Source organism: Colossoma macropomum, unplaced genomic scaffold, assembly GCF_904425465.1.
Source record: "Colossoma macropomum unplaced genomic scaffold, Colossoma_macropomum, whole genome shotgun sequence".
NCBI lineage: Eukaryota > Metazoa > Chordata > Actinopteri > Characiformes > Serrasalmidae > Colossoma > Colossoma macropomum.
In genome coordinates, this window is record NW_023494793.1 from 11,613,816 (window position 1) to 11,625,776 (window position 11,961).

Sequence of the window (11,961 nt, forward strand, 5' to 3'; positions counted from 1 at the left end):
CAGTCTTAATGTATAAACAGTGTATTCAATCGAATTGGCAAAAATCTTTGCATGTAAACACAGAGTCCAAAAGTTGCTCTACAATTAACCATTTTACATCAAAACACTCTGAATGACTGTGCAAAAGGAGCGAATCTAGCTTCGCTATACTCTGTCCTCTGTTCATGAGATTACTCTACAGTCCAATGGTGTTTTGGACAGCCGTGTAATGATTAATTTAAATTTGTAACTTTGTGCTGAACAGTGGCTGTTAGCTTTAGTAGATATCGATTAGCAGTTTTTGATATGATTCACATCAGTGCTACTGAAACTCTGAGTCTGCCTTGGCTGCTTCTGATTGGGAACATTTGTGCAAGGATGGTGTATAAAAGTGTTTTCTTACTCTGAAGGAGCTAAATGTGCCTCGATCAGAGGTGGGTTCTCGGGTTTCGGCCGCTGGCAGCTGGTCCAAGCCAGTTATAAATGACTGAGTCATGGTAAAACAGGGCATATTCTGTGTGTAGTGCTGCCTTCTCAAGAGACTTTAAACTGTGCATGACTGAAATGCATCCAAGCCACATAGGCACACACACACAAACGCACAGTGAGAGAGGGAGAGTGAGGGCAGGGAAGGAAGTGATATCTCCTCTCCAGCAGGGCAGACAGTTCAAATTTAGCTGTGTCTCAGAGGGCCCTGAGTCACTGTGTGTGTGTGTGTGTGTGTGTGTGTGTGTGTGTGTGTATAAACAGACTGTTCAGTTGTTAGACTCTATCTGCAGGACCTTAAACTTTCTGTCCTGTAGCTGTAGACTCGGTTTTTAGCTGCTTTGACCTCTGTGAGGGCTCTATGTGGTGCAGTTCAGGGTGGCAACTAATGATTATTTTTATGATAAATGAATCTGTCGACTTTTATTTAATGAATTTAGTAATCTTAACATTATGCCTTCTGCCAATTTACCTTTCTTTTCTGTCACATCACTGGCATTATTGTACGACAAGCGATTCTATTTATTTACTCTGTTCTTCTGTTTACTGTTTATTTTATTTTTCTACGCTTTTTTGTTGCGTTTTTACAGATCATATTTTTCTGTAGAGGCTGTGCGGCTATAGGGCGCTTGGGCAGCCACCTGGAATGGCATAGCAAAGGCCTCTCAGCAGTAGGGCTGAAAGATAAGTCGTTTTTATATTGAAATCGCAGTTTGAAAGAGTGCAATTTTACGATCACAAGAGATGAATTTTTTTATAGTCTCACATTATCAGCAACGTTGATATACAAGGTTTTTATGCAAACGTTAATTATGCAAGTTTACAAGAGGGGATATTTTACCTAATAACATGTTGTGACATCACAACCACAAATAATTGGCAGGCTGGTGCATTGTGTTAACAGTTCAAGTCTCAAGCCAGAAAAAATGTATGCTGGTCTCCTTAGCCAAAAAAGGCCCATACCTCAATTTGTACCTCTATTATAAACAATTGCAATTAAAATCGTAATCGCGGTATTGGTCAGAAAAATCGCAATTAGATATTTTGCCAAAATCGTTCAGCCCTACTTAGCAACCACCTGGGACACCATAGCAATACCCTAGCAACATCTTGGCAACTACTTGGGATAACTTGCCAACACCTTAGCAACCACCTGGGATTTCATAGCAAGCTTAGCCAAAACCAGCTCAAAGTTCGTTCATAAATTTTTCCCTTCTGTTTCAGTTTTATTGTGCAGTGAAATAGAACAAGTAAAGATGGCATATTGGTATTGATGGCATATGGGCGTCAGGCTAGTATCAGCAGAAGATGCTGGATTGAATATTGGAAGGAAAAATAGAGTGAATCCAATGTGATGTTAGCTGGGTGTTTCTTCATATGGGGTAGTAGAATGTTTGCATAGTTTGAACATGTTGGCCTACTTTTAGATTTAGACTAGATGATCATCGCAAGTGCTTCACTAAAAGAAGCTAACTTTAAAATTTAAATGTCAGACTGTCTAAACTTGCACGTTTTCTTTTACCCCACTTTTACTGCATCAATCAGGACATGTTTGGTGTCTGAAGTTTGCTTCTTTAGTTCTGCACTGGAACTAGGATGCCAATGTAGCTAACAAGAAATGAGAGTTTATGTGCACTTATTGGCATCATGCAAACTGCATGCCTGAACCATCAAACCTTTGTTGAGTAATCTCAAATAAACGTTCTTGTGGTTTCTGGCCCTGCATGACCCACTGTCAACAACCAGACCGATATGAATATGTTCTGTGAAAATAACACTGCTAGTTTTAAGGGGCTAAAAATTCTGATGACTGATGACATTCGCCTGTATAATTTTATGCTTCAGCAGTTTTAGTTTTACAGTGCTTTAGTGTCCGATATGATTCAGTTCTCTGTTGTCACACTTCTTAAGTCAACAGCAGAACCTCAGTCTTAAATAATATAAGTACCGCGTATAAGTACGTGGAGCTACCCAGAATCCTTTGCAGTTCAGATTAGGGTCAAGTTAATGTCTGATTGCTATTTGTCTGACCAATATTGCAGTTGTGATTTAAATACAGCCGTCACAAACCTTTTTTTTTAGACTGGAGGCGTGAACACTTGAGTGAAGTGTGCCAAACTGCCAGTTCATTAGCCCTGTGTAGTTTCTAGGACTGGCTGTTGTCAGCAACTTCACAGTAGAGTATCACGATACAAGCGTCACAATTTGATATGATGCAACTGCACTGACCGAATGGGACCAGATATACGGCCGATGTTTTTGGTCAATGTTTACTTAAAATTGGTTTGAAAAACTACAGTAATATTGTATTAAAAAACAAAGCTGCACCATGTAGAAGTAAATTTGTTGATACAGCTGTCACCGTATGAAATATTGCCATATTGATATTTTGATCACGGCCTTATCAATTTTCCAACATAAAGCTTGTTAAGACAACATAGAAAAATGTAACATGTAAGTAAAGTTTTTGGTGTTGTGGTTTGAAGATTGCACACTTTCAAACTGTGATTTTCCTATAAACACCATTCATCGTTCAGCCCTAGTTTTGGTTTCTGTTAGATACTCATATTTTTCTTCACAAAGCTAGTGCTATTTCCATGAACGGAAAGCTAAATCCAGCTTTTACCTTCACCTAGAAGTCCATGCTTGTTCTGCTATAGACACCAATTTGCCCTTGGCTACTCAACATGACACCACACACACACACACACTCACAGCGCTGTCATAGCATATTGAAAGATACAAGTGTCTTTTTTCCTGACATTTTGAACCTCATACACTCTGTGTTTTTAATTTTGTGTTTCCAATCTCAAGCAAAACACACACACACACACACACACACACACACACACACACACACACACACAATCCATCAGACACTACAGTGCTCAGTACAGTAAGGCTGTGTTTGTCTCAGAATAGCCTCTTAGAGCTTCTTTGAAAGCAGCTCTGTAAACAAGATAGTGAAGTGATATTTATAGACTCCATTACGTAAGAGTCTTCACTGTGATGACAAATTTACTTTACACCATACTCTCTGTGTGTGTGTGTGTGTGTGTGTGTGTGTGTCTGTGTTTGTGTGTGTGTCTGTCTCTGAAAGCAGATCAGGCCTTTAACATAATGTGATTCATCTTTGCCCAGGGCTGCATGCTTGAAAAACATGAACACGATGTGTGTGTGTGTGTGTGTGTGTGTGTGTGTGTGTGTGTGTGTGTGCGCGTGTGCCTGTGCTTGTCCTCCTATCCCTGTGAGAACCACATGTCCTCACAATGATTGGACAACATGGGATTGTGTGTAAGTGAGGACCTTTTTGCTGGTCCTCACTTGAGCATCTTCTGTTTTCACTGTTTTTAAAGAAAAAAGTGGAAAGCTTGCCTTTGGAAACTGAGGTTGAGGTTGGTGTTAGGTTTAGGTGTAGTTTTACTCGGCTGCAGTAATACAAAAAAAATGGAAATCAATAGAAGTCCTCACGTGTAATGTAAGACCAACGTGTGTGTGTGTGTGTGTGTGTGTGTGTGTGTTTGTGTGTGTGTGTGTGTGCCTGTTGTAGACATGGCGTTCAGTGTTCACCTCATTGTAGACTAGCTCATGTATACTGTCTGTCAAAAGTTTAGGGACACCTTGCTTTGTTTTGATATTAGTTAGTTACATTAATTCAGCTTTATATTCACTGTTGATGATTAGCTGTGGCTTAAATACAGAAAATATAACTAGTTATTTTACTCACTACTGTTAATTAATAATTGCTGTTTCTTTATTCAATAATAAAACAGTGTAGACTGAAATACTGTAAACATTTTAAGTTGTTTTCAGTAACATTTCAGTATTGTTTTGGAACAGCATGAATTTATTAAATGATAAATGATTTTTGATACTTAAATTATCTACTTGCAACAATTCTTTAAGTTATCTGCCTTGGATTAATAGTTTTCAAATACACAGCATTCTGAATTTCATTTTAATTTTATTCTTGATGTTCTACAGCTTTCTCAGTCATTTTAGGATCTTCTGCAGTTCTGTTCATCATTCTGGACACATCAGACATTTCTTTATTTTTACAGCTTTCGATAAACCTGTGAAGCTGTGGAGTACCAGCATCTTAATTCAGTCATTTTATATATGTACTTGCAGCAAAATTGGTTTAATATGGGTGAAAACAGTGATTCCAAACTTTTGAACAGTACCGTATATTAAGTAATTTTAGCAATGATCGCCCTGTTCTTCCTTTAAAGAAGTACTACCAATAAAATGATCTGCCAGTGAAGTACACTGGTTTAGGTTTTCTCTCAAGTAAAAGTATAAATGTGCAAACTCCTAGATGCACATAACAGATTTTAATGTTTTATGTTTTACACTGTATCTAACAGAACAGAAACCTCCTCACTCTTGGCCGTCTCTCCGCTAGGTTTCCCCGTTCTCACCTTAGCTGGTCATCATGTACCTAGTAGTCTGAGGCAGGGGGTCCTTGACCCATGTATGTTCATCATTACCGAAAACTCACAAGCACTGTTCCAGGATAATAGTGTCTCCTATCTGTTCCTTGGAGAGGGTATCGCAGCAAAAGAAGAGACATGGTGCTGTTTGGTGCACCTGTGATTTGATGTACACGATCTAGTATATGGTTTTTCTCTCCTTCCTCTCTTAATTCTTGTATTTGAACCTCAATACTTTTCTTTTTTCCTTTTCAGTGTTAACTAAATCTCATTCTTTAAGCATTTCTGGAACCAAGCCAAGTGTGATTTCTGCCATGTAATGAACTAGTGAAATAAACAATGCCATTTCACTACAGTGTCACAGATACTTTGCCAAAATATTAGGACTGTATAAGTAATTTACATCATCATATGAAGTCTGTATTTGTTTGCCGATTGTGTTTTCAGTGCACACATACGCAGACTAATGGCTGATTCATAGATGCAATGTGTGCTTTAGAAGTACACACACAGTGCGTCAGCAGTGTTGGAGACTCAGCTTGCTCTAATTAAAGCCATTAGGCAGGATAGATGGCCAAACTCTTGCGTAGTTTAATTTCCCTTAAGCCTTTACTTTGAACTTGGGTTTCACTGGAGCCTCCCATGGGGGAGGGTGTGTGTGTGTGTGTTTCTGTGTTTCTGTGTGTGTGTGTGTGTCTGTGTGTGTGTGTGTGTGCGCGCATGCACTCATGCTATCTGCTGATAGCCTGTTTGTGTGTGTGAGAGAGTTTGTTTTCATACATTGTCAGGACAAAAAGGAGTAACTCACTTTGTCAGGATCAACAGTGCTGCTGATCTGTAAAGTGCAAATCCATTTCGTTTTGATTACTGTGGTAAGGTAAAGTTCAAGGTTAAGCTGAATGGAAGTTAATGGAAGTATATTTTTTCCAAGCACTTTTGGAGTATTTATATTGGTCTATTCAACATTAAATTTTGGCATATTGTGAAGGTCAGCTGACATTTTCAAATTCTGTAAAAGAACAACAAAAAAGAGGTTTTGTTCTGACAGCAACGATATAAGAAAATGATTACATATAGATACGATTTGGGCGTGCCAGGTTATATGCATTGTTGGTTTTCTAAGTAAAAAAATGTTAACACATCCTCTACAGAGCACACATTTCTGCACATTGTGCAATTCACAATTACTGTTTATTATTTCCAATATATTATAATTTGACTTAAAAATTAAACATAAAATGTGGCCTGTGAAGACCTTATGGCAAATTTAGTATTTTATTTTTTTCCCCCAATATGTTAAACTCAGCAAATAAATCGAAATTGTGCACTACAATTTGTGGAAAAAATCAATCCGTATTTCACAACATGAGTTAAATAAAGGCCTGCATTGAAAGTGGGAGGTGACTGGCTATTTAGCACAGTGAGTCAAGCATAATTATTCTACAACATTTTCATACAGGTTTAGCAGCAGCGTTTAAATGCAGAACCAGGTATTGATCTCCCTAATGTTATTTCGATAATAACATTTCAAGATAGATCAGCCAAAATCAAAATAATTGATCATTTGCTGATTGCTTGTTCAAACAAAACATGGCCAATTCTGATCTTGGCTGATTCCAGTTGTGCACCCCAAATAGGTACTTAATAGGGGATGTAACAATATGCTCAGCCCAAAAAAGGATCCCTTTCACAACATTGGGTTCCTAATTTGAGATTATAATATTTTCATATTTATAATATATAATAATTATAATATTTCAATATTACAATATTTTCATTCAAATCTGAATTAAGAAATATGATGATTGCATTCCATGTTATTGCGTAATCTACTAATAAGCCTAGAGCTGGGAGGTGGGGTGTGTGGAGTGTGGAGCATGACATGAATGTGCTGGAGTGGGTTGTTGATTGCTTGATTACATGTCTACTTAAATATGGAACATGCCTATGACCCACAAGCCCTGGTCTTGTATAAAAACAACCCAACAAATGTCTGTAATGAGAACTCACCTATTCATCTTTTATCATCTCTTTTTTTCTTTTCATGTGCTTCTCTCTCATTCCCTCCTCAAACCTGCTCAAGTGTGCAGCTTCAGCTGCTGTCTTTTTAAAAGAAGAGAGAGAAAGAGATTCACTAATCACTAAAAGCTTGTTATGCTTTAATAGATGACAATAGTGCTGTAGCTCTGAACAGACTGATGCTATTGGCTCTTAATCACAGAGAGAGAGAGAGAGAGAGAGATTAATCAAGTCTTTTCAGATGAAAGAGAAAGCGAGTGAGGAGTCTGTTCTGTTCGACAGATGATACAGCGAGAGAGCTTTGAAGGAAGATGAAGGTAATTGATTATTTTGGTGGAAAAGTGGGCTACATGGTGAGAATTAGGAGGCCAGAGGATGAGTGACATGGAAACTACTGCAGCTCCAGTGGTGGAGATGAAGAGAGTGATGGCGAGGGAGAAAGGCAGACAGACAGCATTGCAGTTGGCTTTAGGGAAGTAAAGGCCTTCAGAGATCACGCAAGGTCAGAGAGGGAGAAACATTACTGCAGCAGAGCGAGACAGACACACTAATTTAGTTTGAAGGCCCTGCTGAGATCTTGAGCTCAAACTTTGTATTATCACTTTTTCCCACTGTTGATTGATTGCAGATTTGAAGCTTGTATTGCCCTGATACTGGACATGTCCCGGTCCAGTCTTTTTGCCCTTCTGATCTGATCCAAATACTTTTATATTGAGTAAAACAAACAGTTGTATTTTTGTATTTTTATAGATAATACAGCCATGCAATTTAGGTAGGGTAAGCTGCTAATTATCTCTTTAAGGCATGTAAATTTCTGTTATTTTACGTACTCTTTTCCATTAATAACACAATTTCTAAATGCTGCTGTTGAACATCACACATCAGTCAGGCTTAATGAGTACATTGCTTAAACAAATCAATGAAAAGCGCTTACCGAAGCACATTCTGGGTAAGCTCTCATTCACTTTCTCGCATAATGAATATCCTTTTTTTTAAAGGATTTTTGGACTCATTCGAAGTAGGCTGCTCAATTCTCTCGGTTTTAAATGCGCTGTTAGTTCCCACAAGCAATGAACACCACTGTGTAGAAGAATGAATCACGACTGGTTTAAAAAAGTGACTGTGAATAAAAAATGTTGCAAGAGTGTGTCAAGAGTGTTTAACATGGTTTTGGTGGCATGCTGCTTCTTATAAAGAGCAGAAAATAGACTTGAAGCATAAGAGCTACGCGCTCGTGTTACGTGCCATGTGTACACGAAAGATGGTAAATTCATACACAGTCGAAACAGCAACTGTTCAGATATTTCAAAATTTGTTTTCCTGTTTAAAATAGTTTCACACTGCAGACAGTTAACTTGCTGTTTCTGAAAACATGCCTCACTGTTGCAGGTTGTGGATAATATCCGTTTATTGCATCTCTAAGATAGCAGCATGCAAAAAAAAAAGAAAGTATCAACAGTGGATCAAGCTTTTAAAGCTGTACCTGATCTGATAAAATATGTGGCACATGGGCTTCCTGTGTGCTCTTATCCGGAGCTAACGAAACGGTCTGTTTATCATGAGACAAAGCTTGTATTAGACTTTGTTCTGTTATTGGTATCCTGCCCCGTTTTGCAGATTTAGCATCAGCTCTACGACTGGAAGGCCTGACTCAAACGCGCGTTGTTTATATGGGTTACTGAACTTTGAATGGTAACCACGGCACCGAGCAAACCATGTCCATGTCCACTTTATTAAGGTTTTCTTGTTGTAACTACTTTAAGACTCTAATAGAAGTAATTTGAAAATAAATTTCTCTCTTTGTCCTCCTTTCTGTTGTCTCTCTCCAGGTGGTTTCGCCATCGTGTTTCTGGTGCGCACCCATCAGGGCGTCCGCTGTGCTCTGAAGAGGATGTACGTGAATAACGAACACGACCTTCAAGTCTGCAAGAGAGAGATTCAGATCATGGTGAGAGTCGGCACTCAAATGCTTAGTCTGGGCCCCTCCTGCTCCCTCACTCTGAGTACAGCTGGGTGTACAGACACTGGGAAGCAGTGCAGAGACTGGCTCTGTCAGTGGGATTCAAGCTACAGATGTTTTTTGCAAAACTGTATAACATGGCTTTTAGCATCTCTGCTAGTGCTCAGTGGTACAGCTGGTAGACTCCTGTATATATGCACTAGCAGAAAGAGAAAAGGCTGTTGCTGACTGCTGGGGATGTGTTCCAAATGGATGCCTTCATACTTCACTCTGTACCCCACTTCATGATCTTAAAGCCATAATTTGGCAAAAAATGAAAACCAAGACATTGCGCAAGCTGCATGTCTACTTGCTAATGTGGTTTCTGACAGTGTCTTTTTGCTGTTTTGTCATTTTAAATGAAGAATATACCATTCAAATGAATTATGTGAATGAGATTTGAAGGTTTTTTTACAGTTTGGGAAAGGGTGGTCCTGTTGGCAAGAAAAAATAGCAGTTTTTTCTTTCCTATTTTTTTGCAGCTGTCAAGTTTTTTTGCATTCTTTTCTTCAGTAGCATTCAAACAGTGGGCGCAAAAAGGTTAATATGTGTAAATCATTGTCGTTTGCAACCAAGACAGATGGCTACCACTTCGTTTTTGTCAGCAAATTTTGTACAACATGTTGATTTCTGTGGACTTTAACCACTGTGAGAGCTAAGCCGCCATCCGCAAATGACACTGCAAGCAGCAATCTTCGGGGTCCAAGCACGGCTTATAGAGCCAGTATAGGTCTTTTAACAGAAAGAACACAAATGAGGGGCAGAGTTTTTTATAATGGATCAAGCTTCCTGATCCCCTACAAGGGCTTGGGTTCTGTCACTTGTCATCTTTTTTTTACTGCTCACGAGTTTGATCTATTAAAATGAACAAAATTGTATTGCACAGTACAAATCAGTAATTTTGTCATACACTCATCCATCTAAACTGGGAGCCCATGGAGCTGGTTGCCATTACTTTTGAAGATTGTGGTGTTATTTGAGAATGAACAGAACTGACTCTCAGGAAAGGGAGGGCATGTTTGGGTTGAGTCACTGATCATCTCCAAAAACACAACTGACTAGTTTATTATACCAGCTTTTGAGTCAATACACGTACTGAATGAACTGCTCTCTTGTATTGGTACTCATGAAAGACGCAGCGGCAGAGGGAGTGATAGAAACAGAGCGAGAGACACTATTCACAGACTGCAGCGAGCTCATAAGAGCAGCTTCAGTAAGGAGGAAGAGAAAGAGGTCGTTGTTCAGCATTTAAATGGGCCGCATCTGGTGACTTTGTCTCATCCGTAATAGAGAAGCCTTCTTTCGGACTGTGGGCGACGCTGTTTACAACACTAGAATAGGTTCCTCATGTTGCTTTTTCATCTCAGCCCTTATTTAATGCTACGTTAGCAAAGAGGCCCCCTGTTTGTATCGTCCAGCTATGGTCTTAGTTGATCTAAGCTTAGCGTGAGTCGAATATGTGGTCCAGCAGTTTCAGAATGGCACATCAGCCCTAGAGTCGACCGATATGACTATATTTGTCATGATAATTTACATCATGTTACGTCACACTATGCTTTTCTGAGCATATTGTGGGTATCGTCAGTACACATACATTTAAACACTAACAAACTAGATGTTTTATTAAAAACATACTCACATACTGTACTACACTAAATTCAATTGAACTGTTCAGTTGAATTTAGTGCAGTACAGTATGTGAGTATGTGAAACGTCTAATAAAAATAATACATGTTTAAATTTTTTGTTTAACTAAATGTTAAAAACCATTGTGGTCCATGTAGTGTATCCTGAAAATATCTTGAAGTATCTCAATGTTATATTTGTGCTGTATCACCCACCCATTGTTGGGCCCGTCATCAGAAGATCATGAGTTTGATCCCTGGTGATACCATAGTCATCTGTAGCTGTGGATGACCTTCCCTTTCCACTCAATCACTCAGCACGAGGCTAGCCAGCTCGGCTGTCTGTTAGCTGATAGAACTGGCACTTAGTGTTCCTAGCTAAGCATTAGGACTGAACAATTTGGGAAAAGTATCTAATTGCGATTTTCCTGATCAGTATTGTGAATGCGATTTAAATTGCAATTATTTTTTGGAAATTGAGGTGCAAGGCCTGTTATTTTGGCCAAGAATATCAGAACATCTACTTTTTCTGGCTTGAGACTTGAACACTGAATATGCCAGACTGCCAGTTAGTTGTGTGATGTCACAGCATATCACTGCTGTCGGAACAAAACCTTGTATCTGCTTTTTTGTTTTTGACATGATTTGAAAATGCATGTTGCCGTTTTCGTTGCGTGCAAATTTCATGATGAATGGACCAAAACAAATGGCTAAGAATTACTTAGAAAAAAAGTCTGGTTCCATTGACTTGCATTAAAAGTGCAGTATGTTTTTCCTTCTCCTGTTAAGTTACCATTTTGGAGATACAAGGTTTTGTTCCAACAGCAGCAATATAGTTGTTTGGTTGCTTCTGATTGGTCTAGCTCATCTACATGCAGTTTACAAGTTCTGATATTAAGACAACATTGTTTAAAAAATGGCTATGATTTAAAATGAAAATTGCGCTCTTTTAAATTGCGATTTTGATGTTAATATGATTAATCTTTTAGCCCTACTAAGCATGTTGAGCTGCCCGATGACATTGTGTTGGAGGCAGTTTGGAAAGATGCTGTGGAGCTTCACATATATTGGAGGATATCCTTCACCCTGATAGCATCATGTAATAGGGAGACACCTAGCTAGTGGTTGGTATTGGCAATGACTTCAGGGTACCTGCATATCCTTTAAAAGTCTTAAAATAGGTACAAAGTGAAGTGTCTTATTTTACCATAAGAGGTATATTCTGCGCTCTGTTTACTCCTCTGTTGTCGAGGAGTCATAAACAGACATTATTCACAACCCTCAGCAGTGAAGTGAGATTTCAGAAAGTAACAAAGTGGGTTTAAATGTCTCTGCAGTGTTGTGCTGTTATAAAGAGGAAGCTTAAACCTTGTACTATATGCAGCTCCAGTGTTTCCACTGTGTTTAAACTAGCACCTTT

At 38.8% G+C, this 11,961-nt stretch overlaps 1 protein-coding gene across 3 annotated transcripts in view; it reads left to right on the forward strand.

Moving 5' to 3' along the window:
• aak1a (AP2 associated kinase 1a) overlaps positions 1–11,961 on the forward strand; it is a 64,476-nt gene that overhangs the window by 9,603 nt on the left and 42,912 nt on the right. For all 3 annotated transcript variants that reach the window (XM_036578498.1, XM_036578499.1, XM_036578497.1), the window contains one exon: positions 8,747–8,865. In XM_036578498.1, coding sequence (XP_036434391.1) covers positions 8,747–8,865 — 119 coding nt within the window. The remainder of the gene's footprint in view (positions 1–8,746; positions 8,866–11,961) is intronic.